The sequence below is a fragment of the Delphinus delphis genome, chromosome 11 (assembly GCF_949987515.2).
Source record: "Delphinus delphis chromosome 11, mDelDel1.2, whole genome shotgun sequence".
Classification (NCBI taxonomy): domain Eukaryota; kingdom Metazoa; phylum Chordata; class Mammalia; order Artiodactyla; family Delphinidae; genus Delphinus; species Delphinus delphis.
In genome coordinates this window covers 12,000,011-12,017,129 of record NC_082693.1, presented here as the reverse complement: position 1 = coordinate 12,017,129, position 17,119 = coordinate 12,000,011, and the positions used below count along the sequence as shown (strand labels likewise).

Here is a 17,119-nt window from a genome sequence, read left to right as displayed (position 1 = left end):
TTATCCGTTCATCTGTTGATGGACACTTAGGTTGTTTCCATGTCCTGGCTATTGTAAATAGTGCTGCAATGAACATTGTGGTACATGACTCTTTGAATTATGGTTTTCTCATGGAATATGCTCAGTAGTGGGCTTGCTGGGTCATATGGTAGTTCCATTTTTAGTTTTTTAAGGACTCTCCATATGTTCTCCATAGTGGCTGTATCAGTTTACATTCCCGTCAACAGTGCAAGAGGTTTCCATTTTCTCCACACCCTCTCCAGCATTAATTGTAGATTTTTTGGTGATGGCCATTCTGACCGGTGTGAGGTGATACCTCATTGTGGTTTTCATTTGCATTTCTCTAATGATTAGTGATGTTGAGCATCCTTTCATGTGTTTGTTAGCAATCTGTATATCTTCTTTGGAGAATGTCTGTTTAGGTCTTCCACCCATTTTTGGATGGGGTTGTTTGTTTTCTTGATATTGAGCTGCATGAGCTGCTTGTATATTTTGGAGATTAATCCTTTGTCAGTTGCTTCATCTGCAAATATTTTCTCCCATTCTTAGGGTTGTCTTTTCGTTGTGTTTATGGTTTCCTTTGTTGTGTAAAAGCTTTTAAGTTTCTTTAGGTCCCATTTGCTTATTTTTGTTTTTATTTCCATTGCTCTAGGAGGTGGGTCAAAAAAGATCTTGCTGCAATTTATGTCAAAGGGTGTTCTGCCTATGTTTTCCACTAAGAATTTTATAGTGTCTGGCCTTACATTTAGGTCTTTAATCGATTTTGAGTTTATTTTTGTGTGTGGTGTTAGGAAGTGTTCTAATTTCATGTTTTTACATGTAGCTGTCCGGTTTTCCCAGCACCACTTATTGAAGAGGCTGTCTTTTCTCCATTGTACACTCTTGCCTCTTTGATCAAAGATAAGGTGACCTATGTTCATGGGTTTATCTCTGGGCTTTCTATCCTGTTCCCATTGATCTATTTTTCTGTTTTTCTGCATTTGTCATTTACATCATGGTTTTATAAAAATGTTTGTTCTGGTTAGATCACTGCTGTGAAATGTAAGCCTGATATAAATCTTCAGTCAGGTATATGGATAAATATTACCATTTCTTTATCCAAGTATTGCTTTATTACACATTAATCACTCCTTAACATCATTGTGAAATTCCTTTAAGGTACTATAAAGTGTGAATTAAGGATCATCACATGGCATGGAATCAGCATAAAGCCCGAGGTGACATCTAAGGTCTAGTTGCAATTCTCATTTTGCATATTCTAGTTTGTGCTCTTTATTAAAATATCTCCCTATTTATGTTTAGCTGGGAGACATTTTTTAGTATTAAACTACTTTTTACTGCATTCAAGTCATTCTTCAGATCACAGAAGATGCCACAGTCACCACCCCATGTAGAACTGCACGTTTCTGTTTTGTCCTGAATGCAAACTGGAGCAGGTCTAATACCTGGGAATGTTCCTCAGCCAGAATCGGTTTGGAGGACAGCCTTATCACAGCACTTCTGGAGCTCAAAGCTCTTCCTGAGCAAAGCTGTAGATAAATTTACACATCCAGGTCCTGGGTTCAGGAAGGTATAAATGAGCTGTGGGGAAGCTTTTCTTTACATTCCTGGAAATAAGGACTTTTGGTAAAGTTGGGAGCTGGGACTTCTGTGAGACCAAAATAACTACCTACTCCAGTTCTTTTGTCTCTAAGAAGGCCTTGTAGTTGGCTGTGAAGGAAAAGTAGGGAGGACAGGGCAAGTGGCCAGGACTGGGTGAGCAGAGGGGTTTTCCTTAATCGGCCTGTTCGTTTTGCTGAGGGTCAATAGCCAGTAGAGAGAGAGGTTGGAGAATGAGAGGATAATTGATGGTATGAGGTACCTGAGGGTTTGGGGAGGCGTGAGGGAGTACAAACTATTCATTCCACAGATTGTTATTGAGCGCCTGCTGCAAGCTAGGTGCTAGGAAAGCAGTAGTAAGAAAATCAGATGAGGTCTCTACTATCATGGCTCTAATGGAAATTCCAGGAGATAAACATCAATGTCTATGTTACTTCTGTCTCATACTTTGAATACAGTATTTACCAATGCTAATTTTTTTAAAGAATTTCTTTTTTTTAACCTGCACTAATAAACAATTTGGAAAAAAATAATCTGAGGTCTGCATGTGCCACGTGCTGGCGCAGTGATACTCATCAGACCTTTATAATATTTATATGTTACCTTTCTATAGTTATTTTTAAAAAATGAAAATGTTTTCTCTGAACATTTAAAAATACTAAGTATCAACTGCTTACCTTAATGATGCTGCAACCAAATAGAGAAAACATTTTCCTTAGAGAAAAAAAGTTTTCAAAGAAAAAACCATGGCTCCCCAAATACATGTTTTTCCTTGATCTGTTATCCTATTCAGAGTATTTCCCCTTTTTAGCCATCTGAAGCCTAAAAATAAGATGTTTTCTATTGTCATTTACCATAATGAATCCATATTTAGTAAGAATTATACCACACGTGCAGGAGATAAATAACTGATATGTAGGAAAATTAACACTTTAAAAATGCTATGAAATGCAAAAAATGTTTTCAGGACTTTTTGTAACAATATTTTGTGAGGAAAATTAGAACGCAGTAATGTTTAATATCCATTGAATCTCAAGAAAAAATTAGAGTCCAAAGAAGAACACAATTAACTACGTTATTCATTATCATTGCACCCAGCAACCTTGACCCCAATAAACTGGGGAGTGAGGTAAAGAACGAAGGAAGGTGACAGCCAAAGTTCAGGTAGGGAGAGGGGAAAAAAGAACATTAGTATAGCTCTGAAATCTTGCCTGGTTTCATGAAATGTACCACCCACAAATGAAAAGGCCATATTATTTTCATGAAGGCCTGGCTTTTTTCAATGAGTTGATAAAGGTTGCCATATTTAGGGACTTATTGTAAGACGAACCCATACCTTCTAATAACGGCTCTTGGCTTTCTTGTGTGAGGAGGGAACTAAAATACAGGCAGAGTACAAATCCAACATTTGCTCCTAAGACGATTCTTATTACAGAGTAACCCAAATCACAGGAGGAGGTATTTCTAAATCCATATTTGTACTGAGTTTATCCAGAAAAATACATGTTCATTTTAAAAACTTGAGGGTTAACGTAAAGAAGTAAAGAATAACATGAAAGTACCACTTTTATGGAGAAAAACCAAATAGAGCAACAGAAGTTGTTTTAAAAGATGCTTTGTGTTTATTACTTTTTATTTTTGTGTGTTTGTTTCCACTGATAGACCAGAACAGGGATCAGCAAGCTTTCCATAAATATTTGGGGCTTTGGGAACTACAGAGTCTCTGCCACAACTACTCAACCCTGCCTCTGAAGTGTGAAACCTGCCGAACAGGCAGGTGGCCGGTCACACTCCACAGCCACGTGGGGAGGGACCCAGGAGAGAGAAACTCTGGACAGGTGGGCCTGTGAGGGAGTCAGGGCACCAGTGAAGGCTGGAGGCCCAGCGTGTGTGGTTTCCCCCTAGGGAGGACCATGGGAAGGTGGTCCCCAGGGCGAGTCAGGGCTGGAGGTCGTGCAGGGAATGTGCATTCTGGGCACGAGGCTGGAGTAGAAGCCACCCGGTATCCTCACCCCCTCACTGCTTACCCACCACAACCGGGCAGCAGCCTGAGCCAGCAGGAGTCATACTTCCCTCCTGCCAAGGCCCTCAGTGCCCTCTCCCCACAGAGCCTAGCATCACGCTTCTGTAAGGAAGGCAGGCCCAGAGGAACTCCAACCACTACCACAGAGCCCGTATAAAGTTGGAATTTGGAGCCCTGAGGCAATAAATTTATAACTGGCACACGTGAGCATAAGGAAAATTCAGTCTTTTTACTTCCACTTTCACAACCTAGTTGTAAAATTATTGGCACAAATTCCTTTAACAAAAATCTATGGAATGTTTCTCAAGCTCCTTCAGGCGGGTGGTTAGGCCATTAGCTTATGCGTATTAGCTGATGATAAAATTTCTGTGTGTCATTTTGTTCTTAAAAATATCTCAAGAGGACTGCAATTGACTGGCCATCTGTGTTAGGGGTTTGTTAAGTAGAACAAAGCTAAGAACTAGGAAGTAAGCAAAAAATACTCAGAAACTCTGACAGAGACAGTGGTACTCACTCAAGGATTCCGTGTGCTCTTTTACGTTTTCCAGCCTTCTTTGCAGTGAGATTTAAGCATGAACTAGTTCTTTCCCGAAGCAAAAAGTGGGTGTGAGTTCCCTGCACTCCTAACCCCCTGCCGCCGGAAGAGACAGGAAGTACTTTGGTATGGCTGGCAAATGGCATATATATGAAAACACGGCAGAAGAATAGGCTGGAATCTATGAATTTTATAGACTTCCTTTAAGGTCTACTTTTATGGAAGCTTCAGGAACACAGGGATTCCATCTGTCCTGTTTGCTCTTGCTAGAACACTGTGTATCAAGGGTTTTTGTCAGGGGGATAAACTTTGTCGTGCTAGCAAAGGTCCGGTGACATTCCTCCCCATAGCAGTGGGTGCCTGCTCATGTTATATTTGTATAACTAAGGGTCCGGATCCCCCGTTTACATGATTCCACCCTCTTCTATGCCCCTAAGGAGGATGAACTGTAGAAACTGCCTTAATGGGGTTTCTTACCTCCTGGCATCCATTTAGGCTGGGTAATAAGCGCTGTGTAGGAGGAAGGGAGGAAAGTGAGGTCATGGTAATTACTCCCCTGGCCCCTCCCCGCATGGTTGCCTTGGGTTAGCTTTTCCTGACTCGCCCTGTCATGCGGGCTCCTCCACACTACCTTCTCCTACCAGGTCTGGTGACCACACCCCTTCACTCCATCAGCCGAGGGTGGTGGAGCCCAGCGGTCACCAGCCCTTCCATGTGCTTTCCCTGCATCACTGTAAGCAGTCCCTTCATTAAACTGTCCTGAAATCACATTTGGGCATGCCATCTGTTTCCAGACAGGATCCTGGCTGACTTAGCGCCTGAATAAATATTCAACAGAGGATGTGATGAATAAATAATATATAAAAGACAGAGAAGTCACCGAATACAGATAACAAATGTGTTAATATTATAAAACTCCCAGGATAGTGTTTGGCGCATGGTACATACATGTTTGTTAGAATGACATTTGCTTTTCAGAATGAGACCTATGGCTGTGATGGAGAGGACAGATTGGCTGCAAGGTGACAGACCCCAGGTGGGAAGATGCATCTTTCCCCACTGTAGGGGAGAGATGAAGAGTGCCAGACCACCACGGGTGGGTCGAGGGGAGGAGTCGAGAGGTCTGTTCCAGAGGAAGAAAGCACAAGACTGGATAACCAATCTGATGTAGGGGATGAGGCAGAAAGAGAAACAAGAACGTGGGGTCTCCAGCTTAGGGCTTTGGTTGCCTGGCAGTGTCCAGCGAATAAAGGCTGTGAAGCTGCCTTATTGAGGGTGATGATGAAGAACAGCAGGAAGAAGATGACTCCAGCAGCTAACGTTTATGGAACGTTACTGTGTGCCAGGCATTTTCAGAAGTGCTTTACATGTATTAATTTATTTAATCCTTACTACAACCCTGTGGGGTAGCTAGTACACATTTTACAGATGTGTCTGTTGAGGTGAAGAATGATTAGATAACTTTCCCAGAGTTACACAACTAGGGGAGCAGAAATTCAAACCTAGGTAGTGGACTGGGAGAGGCGGGTGTGGAATGATGGGAATTGGTCCAGTTTGGAACAGCTGAGGTTGAGACCCCAGTGAGATAACCTATGGCGATCTTAAGTAGGCAGGTGAAGTGTGAAGTGTAGAAGGCAGGTAGGGGATATATACCATAAACACTGAGAGACAGGGGAACACAAAAGGGAAAGAGAAAATCGGAAGTAGAAAATATAAGGTAATAATCACAACAACAGCAGTAATTTATTGAGCTCTTACCATACACTAGACACTAAATGCTTTATGATAAGGAAAAGATACTATTATCCCATCTTTATGCATGAGAAAACCAAGACTTAGCAAGCTTATAAATAAATGCCTAGATTTTTATTGGTTTGAATGCTTTTCTTCCTGGCATAAGTTCAAATCAGAATAACTGACTGGATTCTGTTTGGGCCCGACAATGGGAAGCAGGATATTGGAAGAGGGGAGAAAAGTGAGGTCATGGTATTTACTTAATATATACATTTAAATGTATTAAAATTATGTATAATTATATATATATAAAGCATATATAAATAAAATTTAAAACAATTCATTATTAGAAATATTGATACATGAACTATCATGTGAAAAATACCAGGACATTTTTACCCTATGTGAAGACACGCAAAAAGATAAATTCAAGAGAGAACGTTCCTTGATGAATGTGAAAGCAAGGGGATGGTGTCGGAGGATTTGGATGTTTAAAGTACATGAATGTGGGACTGAAATACCCACAGACAGTGGTTCCCTCTTTTGCGTGGTGCTTGGACACTGCCGACATTCGCCTTGGATGTCTCTGTCTACCTCCGCTGCTCAGCAAGTCCTCTTCTCAGGGTCACGCTTTTTTCTTTAGTTATTGAGAGAGGGGAACACAGCCCATGACAGCTTGAAACTGGCCTGGACTATTGGCTAGACCCTGGCGTTACTAGGAGTTGGCCTGACATAGCTGTACCATGGTATTACGTGGAACATAAACCATTTCACATGACACCAACAACACACAAGGCCATTCTACTGTGAAACATCAAAACAAAACCGAGATCTCTGTATCATATATGAACACAAAAACATAAGCGTTGTCCAAACCCCAAAAATGACCAAACAGCCCCTGTGTTGGCCCATATGCATTAGCATCTTCACCTATTACAGCTTTAGCCTCACTTCCTTCCTTGTACCTGATTAGCTGTATTAAGCTACCAAATCAAAGACGTACCTCTGTTCCCTCCACAGTATGGAATCCTGGGCGAAGCCCCAGACCTACATCCTATACACAGACCCAAGCCCTATAACAAATCCTTTCTAATATATTAGACACCTCACATCTCCCCAGTATGTGTGCTCCCTGCTACAAAGAACAACAAACCCAACTTGTTAAACTACAGGTATGTTCCTGGTGGTCTTTGGCTGAAGGGCAAAGACAAAACTATGGATTCAACTAAAGTGCTCATTACTTGGACCAGGACTCTCAACTCAGTAATAGTGTGAACATCTGGGACCCCTGGGCTTTTGACAGGAACAAGAGAGTTCATTTGACAAGTACTTTAAAACAGAAAGCAAGTAAACCCTTACGAGCACTTTGCTTGTCTGGTTTGCCTAAAAGAAAGATAATTTTGTTTAGTGTAGGGCTTATCCCTCCTTTGTTTCCATCATTTGGAGTTAGGCTGTGCTGGCTTTTTAATTGCATGGCTTGATAAAATTATCAAAGACCCCAGTTACTATCCAAACCCACTGTTAACCTTTTTTTGTGTATATATATATATATATATATATGTTAAAATGTGTTTTTCAACACCTAAACTTTCTTTCCTCTCCCTGTAGAGAAAACAAAATAAAGCTTTACGGTGATAATTTCGTATCTGCCTGAAGCCAGCCAGCTTCCTTCTTTACGGTGATAATTTCGTATCTGCCTGAAGCCAGCCAGCTTCCTTTCTTTTTTCATTTTGTTTTGTTTTGTTCCTCTTACTCTCCATTTCCCTCTCTTGGGAAACTAAACACTTAAACATTAACTAAGTTTGTCAGGGTCAAATTTCTCCTGCTTTAGTCATTCTAAAATACCTACATTGGCTTTATGAATTAATAAGTTGCTCTAACACAACACTGTAAATCCACTATAAGTCAAAAAGAAAAAAAAGTTGCCACCATTTCTATAACTTCTTTAAAATTGAAACTTAAAACATTGATTAAAATTAAAATATGTAAAAACCTGTATTCAAATATATGGGATGATAACAAAAGATGCATTCTCAAATGGTTCTTTGCCAATATTCTTCTCGGCTTTTGTAAAAAAATGTTTTTGGACTCCCCTGGCAGTCCAGGAGTTAGGACTCCACACTTCCAATGCAGGGGCCAACAGGTTCAATCCCTGGTTGAAGAACTAAGATCCCACATGCCACTCGGCGCAGCCAGAACAATTATTAAAAAAAATAAAAAATAAAATTTTAAAAAATGTTTTTGCTGTCACGATATATCTCCCTCTAATTTCTGTATATGCAATGTGAAAATGCCAAGGAGAAAATGCATCTCCATTCCAGTGCCACTGGTAAAGTAAGCCAGCTTGCCAGCGTTCCCTGAGTAGGACAACGTAATAACTTTTAAAGAACATATTCTACTTACATGTCAAAATAAAGACAAATTAGGAAGTGTCTGGGAGCACAGCGACCCAAATTGTGAAAAATCTCCATCCCTTGACGCTCTCTCCTTCAGTCTGTGTCCCGTCATCTTCTGAAAGGCTGCTCTTCCTCGACAGGAGATTAGACCTCACAGATCCCACACGCCCTGTCAGAGATTCACTTATACACCTTTCCCTACATTCTCTAGATTTATATTCCCTCTGGGTGATTTTACCCATGAAGACCATTGTTAATCATGACTCCCAGATTCTTATCTCCAGGCCAGACTTTCTCCCCTGGATTCCCCGGACGCAGGTATATTGCCTTTTGACCCCCATGCTTTTGCACGTGCTGTCCCTCTGCCTAGAACGCTCTGTCGTGTCAGGCTCACTTTTGCACTAGACCCATCTCAGGTGCCACTCTCCCCACCAGGCCGAGAAACACAGGTGCCTCTTCTCTGTTACTATAATACCCTGAGCATCTCCCTTTCTTAAGGTGTAGCCTGCTAGGTTATAATCATCTTTCTAATTATATGATAATCATTTTTCTTGACAGCCAGTTATCAATCATAGATGTAACATGTAACATATGCTCAATAAATTGTTGAACGAACAGGTTCCATTTTTAATCTGAGTGGGTGCATTTAACAAGCTACTAATTCCAAACTAGGTTGTCCTTCAAGGGGGAAAAAATACAAATTCAGGTTCACAAGGTTCATTTCGCTATTTACGACTCTCTTTTCTGTTATAGACTGGATTGTAGATGTCTTATAGCTAGTAAAACAGCCATTAAGCTTGTTTTTATGGTGCGTTAGACGAGAAGTCACAGAATTGCTAGAATGCCAGATGTTTACTAACTTCAATAGGTCCCGTGACTACTGCTACTTGCTCTAAATCCAGTTTCACATACTAATGGTTACTATTCATTGAGCACATTTCTATATGGGAAGCTCAGTGCCTTAATTTACATTATCTCATTAACTCTTCCCCCAGATCCACTGATGTAACTCTATTATTATGCCCAATTAATAGATGAAACTGAGATTTAAAGAGATTGAGTAACATTTCCAAAATCACCCACCTACTAAGGAGGTGAGTGGATTTGAGCCCAGGTCTCATTCCAGAGAGTAAAAGTTCTTAAACACTATAGTATATGACCTTTCAACTATCAGAAGGAGATTTGTGAAGAGTTTGCATATAGTTATCACCAATTATGGGGCCAGACTAAACCTTTTGATTCCAGGCAGACAAAACTAAACAGACCAGTTCTCAGGGACACAAAGGCAAGACTGGCCCTGCAGGAAAAAACAAAGAATGAACAAATCCTGGCCAAGTCACAGCCTGCCACGCTGAACGGCTTATCTCCACGAGAAAGCGCATGTGTGTATGCACACACAACTATGGATTAGAAATCTACTAAGGACAAGAATTCAGGTCCCACCAGTTTTTGTCCTAAATCTTCTTCCATCAGGTCTCGTGCTTGAAAAAATATTGGCCTTTTAAGTTAACAATCATACATTGGCAAGAACTGTTTGTGCATCAAAGATCCACAGGCTGAACTTGATTAGGCAAGGGGTGTGCATTTATTTTTTTCAGGGGTATGCATTTTGAACTGCCAATAAACTATTCAGGTTTAAAAACCCCTCAGAAACAGAAATGGTGAGGGACTGATTGAAGCTTGCAGCAGGGGAAGTATTTAAGGGGAGCCTAAGAATCTCTGGGACAGTGGTGGTCGAGGTAGAAGGAGGATGGGGGTCATCACTGTACCTTGTATCTGGCCTGTTTTTATCTTCAGGTAACAGGATTAGACTCCTGTGAATCTTTAGAGGGAAAAGAAAAGTTTATCTTATAAATGTCCTATCCTAATTTCTTTACCATTCGGTAATAATCTTTCACGTGCCTCAAATTTTTTAGGAAATTAAGACATAAGTGTCAAAACCAGCACCTGATATACACTTTTTTTCCCTCCACTGCCCATCACTCCACAAAGTGGTAACAATGAGAACTATTCCTAATAATTGGGCATTAAAAACAACAAAATCATATTAACTACAGTTACCTATTCCCTAACCTATAAAGGTAAGCCTATATCCCTGTAGAAAATGGTACTTCTTTCAATTTACTGAGCATCTAATATCTGGCATGCAATAAAGGAACAATCTCAGTCATCAAAACAGGTATTATGACTATTATTTTACATATGAGGAAGCCTTCTGAGTAGAAGGTGGTAATGGAGTAAACAGCTGGACACCTTGGAAACTGCCCTGGGTACATACCCTTGGTATTTTCTCACATTTCACATATTTATTAAAGCATTACTATGCCATTAATCAACACAACCCCAATAGGCATTGTTGGAATGAGGTCATTACTTTAGGCCTCCGAACAGGGGTATGTGTGGCCTGACCTTGGTATGCTTCAATCTTGATCACATGGGAGAAGTAATTCCGACATTCATTCCACAAGCAACAGAGAGACACAAGTACTAGTGGAAGCTGATGGGGAATTCTTTCTCTGATAGTAACTTATTTGTTCAGTGTCCTATCTCCAGGACACTGAACAAATAAGTGAGCTTTAAGAGTCAAAATCCAGTTGGTCTCATCTACAGCTATACCCCCATCACCCATCATCTAGTACTGTGCATGGCATATAGACATGCTCAATAAATATTGGGGAAGAAATAAAGACAGTCCATGTGAGAAAACGGGCCAACTACAATACTACCAAGGATGAAGACATACTCTTTTTTTTTTTCTTTTCAAGAAGACTTCAACTCTGACTCACAGGAAAGATGAATCCAAAGACGTGAAATCTAAACGGGGATCTTATTTTGTGGAGCATGAGGGCCAGGACAAAGCTTGTAGAAAAGGGTGAAATGGAAGGGTCAGTTAAGGACAGATTGGATTGCTAGTGTGTAACTTTCAAATTCTTGATCTGAAATCATTTGTCCTTGCCTTTTCTCACATCTCACATATTTATTAAAGCATCACTGTACCATTAAGCAACACAACCCCAATAGGCATTGTTGGAATGAGGTCACTATTTCAGGCCAGTGGTAGAACATAAGGGACATCAAGAGGGTGATTTGTTGTTATAAAGCAAAATCAAACCAATTACATTTCCACAGGAATCTAATATGGTGGAGATAAGACCATTATGAAGCTAGAAACTTGAGAAAATCATTTTTAAAGCTCATAAGCATATGTAACTCATGACTAAAGGTGCTGCACTGTTCTGCAACATGAGTGTCAGGGGAACAAACTTCCAACCTCGTGACTCATGCTTCCGTATTACACATTACACACTCATGCTTCCGTATTCTTCACTTTAAAGAAATGTGAACATAAGCGTGTTCATAAAAATATCTGATACCGAAAACACAACAGCTGTCAGGCCAAGAAAAATCTGTTGACACCGTGTCATCAGAGCCACACTTCCAAGACGGCAAGTTATTTTACCTTTTGAAAAGTATGGGCGGAGAGACAACTTCCTGCCCAAGACCAGCTCGAAGCCACCGTCTCCTTCCTAGAACAGGTTCCTGAACTGCCCAAACAGGGCAGGGGAGCAAAGGCCCTGGGAAGGGAAAGTAAAAATAATTCCCCCAGCTGCATTCGCACCTATTCTGTCTCTCCTCCGCCTTCAGGCGAGGAGGAAGAGTTCCCAACTCTGCCCACCTCCAGGCCAGTGGGTCCCTTCTGGTCTCCCTTGCCCGCCTTGAGGGTGACCTGCGGACCAAAGCAGCCCAGAAAGTGGCTCAGGCCGACCCACCAGTACCTCCTCCAAAGGCCTCCCGGTTGCCCCTGGGTCACCCGGCAGGCCCCCGCGATTACACAGTTCTCTCGACCAGACAACTTTCACCGACTTTATTGGCCCCCGACCCTAATGGGCCCCTCGCCGCCCACCTCCCCACTAGATCGCGCCGGCCCTCCATAACATCAACCGTATTCAAAAACACTGCGGGGTGGCTATGGAAAGAGCCTTTGCTGAGGAAGCCAGCTCTCCTGTGGCGGCGTCAGGGTCACTTGCTCTTCGCCTTCTGACTCTCCGTCTTCTTGGGCAGCAGCACGGCCTGGATGTTGGGTAGGACGCCGCCCTGGGCGATGGTCACTTTCCCCAGCAGCTTGTTTAGCTCCTCGTCATTGCGGATGGCGAGTTGCAGGTGGCGAGGGATTATCCTGGTCTTCTTGTTGTCCCGCGCGGCGTTGCCAGCCAACTCCAGGATCTCCGCCGTCAGGTACTCCAACACGGCTGCCAGGTACACCGGCGCCCCGGCTCCCACTCGCTCTGCGTAGTTACCTTTGCGCAGCAGTCGGTGCACTCGGCCCACCGGGAACTGCAGGCCCGCGCGAGAGGACCGGGACTTGGCCTTTGCCCGCACTTTGCCGCCCTGCTTTCCGCGACCAGACATGTTTGTCTCTCGCCTAAAACTCCAGCTAGGGGAAATAAAACCCAGCGGTCCAGTTCCTAGAATGGGAGGGCAACGTACCACATCTGAACTGCCTCCACCAACACTTTGCTGACACTAGGCAGCGCCTTCCCATTGGGCGCGGCAACAACCTCGGCTCCGGTGACCAATGACAGGCAGGCTCTTCTCCCAATTAGAGCGCTGGCAGAAGGACGGCCTTCTCCAGCTTGCTCCAATCAAAAGAAAAACTGCTAACCCTCATTTACATAACCTTCCATATGAATACCCTGGGCCCGACTGCTCCGCCTTTAGGGGTTCAGTTGAACTTACAGGATCCTGAGGTTTCAACGTCCTCGCTCACTCCCAGGAAAACAACGTCTTAAGAATTAAGTAACCGGGTTTCCCTAGTGGCGGTAGTGGTGTAGTGGTTGAGAATCCGCTTGCCAATGCAGGAGACACAGTTTCTTGCTCTGGTCGGGGAAGATCCCACATGCCACAAAACAACTAAGGCCGTGTGCCACAACTACGGAGCCTACAAGCCATAACTACTGAACCCGCATGCCACAACTACTGAAGCCCATGCTCCACAATAAAAGAAGCCACTGCAATGAGAAGCCTGCTCACGGCAACAAAAAGTGGCCCCTGCTCACCGCAACCAGATAAAAAAGCCTGCACGCAGCAACAAAGATCCAATGCAGCCAAAAATAAATTAATTAATTTAAAAAAAAGTTTTAAAAAATTAAGAAACCATGGTAAGAAAAAGAAAAATCCGGAAGGAGAGCTACTCTAAAGTACAAGGCCTGAAGCAAGAAATGCCTCTAGCACTTGAGGTCGCAGGGTATGCCCCCAATTTTTGACTTATTATTATTATGGACACTTTTTATTCTTGTAAACAAGAGAGATCTCTAACTTGAAAATGTTCTAACCTTGATTTCTTAGTAAATATTTAAAAGCCAACCTATTTTACCATTACAAGAATCCTGATTCTTCAAGACTTTTCTTCTTTGAGTCAAGGATTAAAATCATGTGGTACAATTTGACTATTTAGGACTTTTTTTTTAGCCATCCAGAGAGTGTTCTGAGAGCTCTTTTAATTCTTCTTTAACAACAATCACAGTAACTTTTTTGTGCTATGGAGATGGGTAAGGATAGGTAAATAATAAGCATTTAGGTATATATAAATATTTACCATAAAGCTTTCCTGCTGGAAAGGCTTATTCGTCAGGACTAGGGACAGGGAGCACAGTTTACTAAAATATTTGTTCCTCAAGGTGTTAAGTACCTGGGAAAGAGTTATGAATCATCCTCTAAATACTGCTGCCTTTTATCGCAGTAAACCCTTTTGGGAAGACAGTCCTATCTCCTAGAGGGGCGACACTACTCAAAAGTTTTGTTTTTGCTCAGGGATTCTCTTAAGAAAAGAATGGAGAGCCTCCTAATTGGGGATCTGCAGTATAAATCACTATTTAAAGCCACGATCATGGCATCCACTATTTTACAGGAACTTTGAATTTTTAAGTGAGAACCTCGGGTTTTAATGAAATAAGATTACAGTATTTTAACTAAATAATCACAGAAATAGTTATTTGATTGAAACGCAAAAAACGCGCTTCGGCTGGAGGCGATGGAGGCAGTAAAGTCTGCCAACTGTGCAGAAGAATCTTCAAGGGAAAAGTCTGGGGGTATTGGGGGGAATGGGTAAGGTTAGACTTTTTGAAAGGATTTTAGTTCTTTCTCCACGGGGCCCCCAAAAGAGAAAAAAGAACCATTAAAAGATTTTCTCTACCCCAACTAGTGACTTAAAAAGATCCACAGGTGTAAAGCAACTGCTTTTAAATTTAACATGTAGTAAAGCATTCCTGGTTCCTATTGATTTTCACATTAGTCTGAGAATGGTATTATAAGAGTAAGCATTCCGTTTGAAAACTATAAAATTAGAATTCCCGCGCCCTACAGAGAGAGAGAGAGAGAAAAGGCAAAATAAATTTTATCGAGTCTTTCCTCAATTTCATGGCAAAAATAAGAAAATCTTTCCCAAATAAGCAAACAAGACATTTTATAGGGAGGGAATTTTTTTTTTTTCCTGTACGCGGGCCTCTCACTGTTGTGGCCTCTCCCGTTGCGGAGCACAGGCTCCGGACGCGCAGGCTCAGCGGCCTATGACTCACGGGCCCAGCCGCTCCGCGGCATGTGGGATCTTCCCGTACCGGGGCACGAACCGGTGTTCCCTGAATCGTCAGGCGGACTCTCAACCACTGCGCCACCAGGGAAGCCCTATAGGGAGGGAATTTTAAAAAAAAAAAAAAAAAGAAAGAAAGAAATCTCCTGGAGCCTATAGCTCCGCCCACTTTCTTGAGGTTTTCAAACAGGTCCGCTAGAAGGAATTATAAGGCAAGGTTCACAGCTCACAGAACTACTAGCAGCTTGCTGTTTGGTTTTAGACGTGTTGTTGTGAAAGATGTCTGGCCGAGGTAAAGGTGGCAAAGGGCTAGGTAAGGGAGGCGCTAAGCGCCACCGGAAGGTGTTACGGGACAACATCCAGGGTATTACGAAGCCCGCCATTCGCCGTCTGGCTCGCCGTGGTGGTGTGAAGCGCATCTCTGGCCTCATCTATGAGGAGACCCGGGGAGTGCTCAAAGTGTTCCTGGAGAACGTGATCCGTGATGCGGTGACTTACACGGAGCACGCCAAGCGCAAGACGGTCACGGCCATGGATGTGGTGTATGCGCTGAAACGCCAGGGCCGCACCCTTTACGGCTTCGGCGGCTGAGGTGTGCCCGCGGCTTATCTCCAGATCCCAAAAGGCCCTTTTTAGGGCCCTCAAAACGTCAAGAAAAGAGTTGGTAGTGCTTAAACTGCCGTGTGAATTTGCAGATAAGTGCTTCAAATGAAGCGTTAATTGGGGTTAGGCTTGAGGCTTGGGGAGGTGTGAGCCGCAGAGCTCGAGCCGGGAACCTAGCGTCCGCGCTTAGAACGTAGCCTGGGAAATACGGCGCAGGGCAGTAGTGATTTTGCTCTCTGTTTCAGAGCCGGACTGCCGACGTTGGATTCCTTTTGGGAAAAGTAGGCATCGCTACCTTTCCAAACCCACGTCTTAGAAGTGGTACACGCTTCTTAGCGGGGGAGGCTTCGGGCCCTGAGCATATATAGAATGGCTTGTATGCAAATAGGGTGAGCCGGCTATCCTCCTCCGATTGGATAGGAGGCGTCAGAGGGGGCGGTTCTCGCTGGTGCTACCCGGGTTCTCGCTGGTCGACCCGCTCCGTCTCTGAGACCGCGGATGTCGCGGCGTCCAATAGGAAAGCTCGAGGTGCAGGCGTAGTGTGGCGCGCCGGAGTCTGCTGGGTGTGAATATTTTATTTTTTCACTGACTTTGTGAGTAAGGGGTAACCCAGCTCAGGCGCTGAATGCAGGGTGGCTGCGTGTGGGCGAAGTCCAGGCCTGGGCCTGAGCCCTCGGCCCCTGCGCTAGCCGTGGGTCAGCTGCACAAAGATAGACGCGCCGAGCAGGTGAGCGTCGCGACTCCGGAGTACCCGGCGGCGGTGCTTGAACTCCTAGCGGTGGGAATCCAGGAGTTAGCCGGCAACGTGGCCGGGGCGCAGGGCAGCGTCCTGCCCAGCATCCATGCGCTGCTGTTGCTCGGGGGAGAGGGTCGTGTGGCCCGGTAGCAGCCGGGAGATAAACCCTCACTTCCTAGTAAAAGTCGTTTTCCGAATCGCGGGCGGGTCTGAGGAGAGGAGAGAGGAGGCGGGTTGGGTTCTAAGGGGTTCAGTGAAAAGGGTGTGGCGAGAGAGCTGTTTAGTCGTGGAGTCCTACGCAGTAATCCCTCCCGGGAGAGCAAGGAACGGTCCGTTTGCGGGCGCTTTCCTGGGTCGCCGGCGGAGCTGGAGACGGGGCCCCACCTGCGTGCCGCAGGCAGGGGCCGCCAGCGGGGAGAGGCGGGAACCGAAGTCATTAAAGGGCCTCGCTCGACTCCTGGCTCTGTCACTCCTAACTAACCTGTTTATATGAGGGAAATGGGGAAGGGGCTTAAGGCCCCCAAATGCGGTGTGATCCCATGCACCTTAACTGATCTCCCCCAGCTCCGGCTTGTCTAGACATCGTGAAATCACTTAGCTTCCTAGAGGTGGTTGCCTGGATTGGCTTTGGGGTAATTTCCCAACCTTGACAGCAATGTATGTGTATCTCACTTTAAGCGATATATCAATATATCTCATATGTACTCTAGCCAGGGAAACATTTCTTGTATTCCCTCAGCAGAGGCTGGCATCATATCATTTATTGAATATCAGACACTTTGGGACAAATTGTATTCCATGATTGCATTTGATTCCCCAGCAAATTTACGAATTATGTATTATTAATTACCATTTTACAGATGAGGAAACTGATACGGGGTTTGGGGCAGAACTGAGCCAGGATTTG

The 17,119-nt window shown here is 43.8% G+C and overlaps 2 protein-coding genes across 2 annotated transcripts; one reads left to right on the top strand and one right to left on the bottom strand.

Moving 5' to 3' along the window:
• Window positions 1-12,137: 12,137 nt before the first annotated feature.
• Window positions 12,138-12,815, bottom strand: H2AJ (H2A.J histone). The gene has a single exon (XM_060026122.1). It carries the CDS (start codon window positions 12,695-12,697, stop codon window positions 12,308-12,310), a length of 390 nt encoding a protein of 129 aa, XP_059882105.1. The 5' UTR covers window positions 12,698-12,815; the 3' UTR covers window positions 12,138-12,307.
• Window positions 12,816-15,138: 2,323 nt separating this feature from the next.
• Window positions 15,139-15,464, top strand: H4C16 (H4 histone 16). The gene has a single exon (XM_060026120.1). It carries the CDS (start codon window positions 15,153-15,155, stop codon window positions 15,462-15,464), a length of 312 nt encoding a protein of 103 aa, XP_059882103.1. The 5' UTR covers window positions 15,139-15,152.
• Window positions 15,465-17,119: the final 1,655 nt, after the last annotated feature.

What these genes read in the sequence shown, in the direction of transcription:
- H4C16 (XM_060026120.1), top strand. Translation starts at nt 15,153, where the DNA reads ATGTCTGGCCGAGGTAAAGGTGGCAAAGGGCTAGGTAAGGGAGGCGCT.
- H2AJ (XM_060026122.1), bottom strand. Translation starts at nt 12,697, where the DNA reads ATGTCTGGTCGCGGAAAGCAGGGCGGCAAAGTGCGGGCAAAGGCCAAG.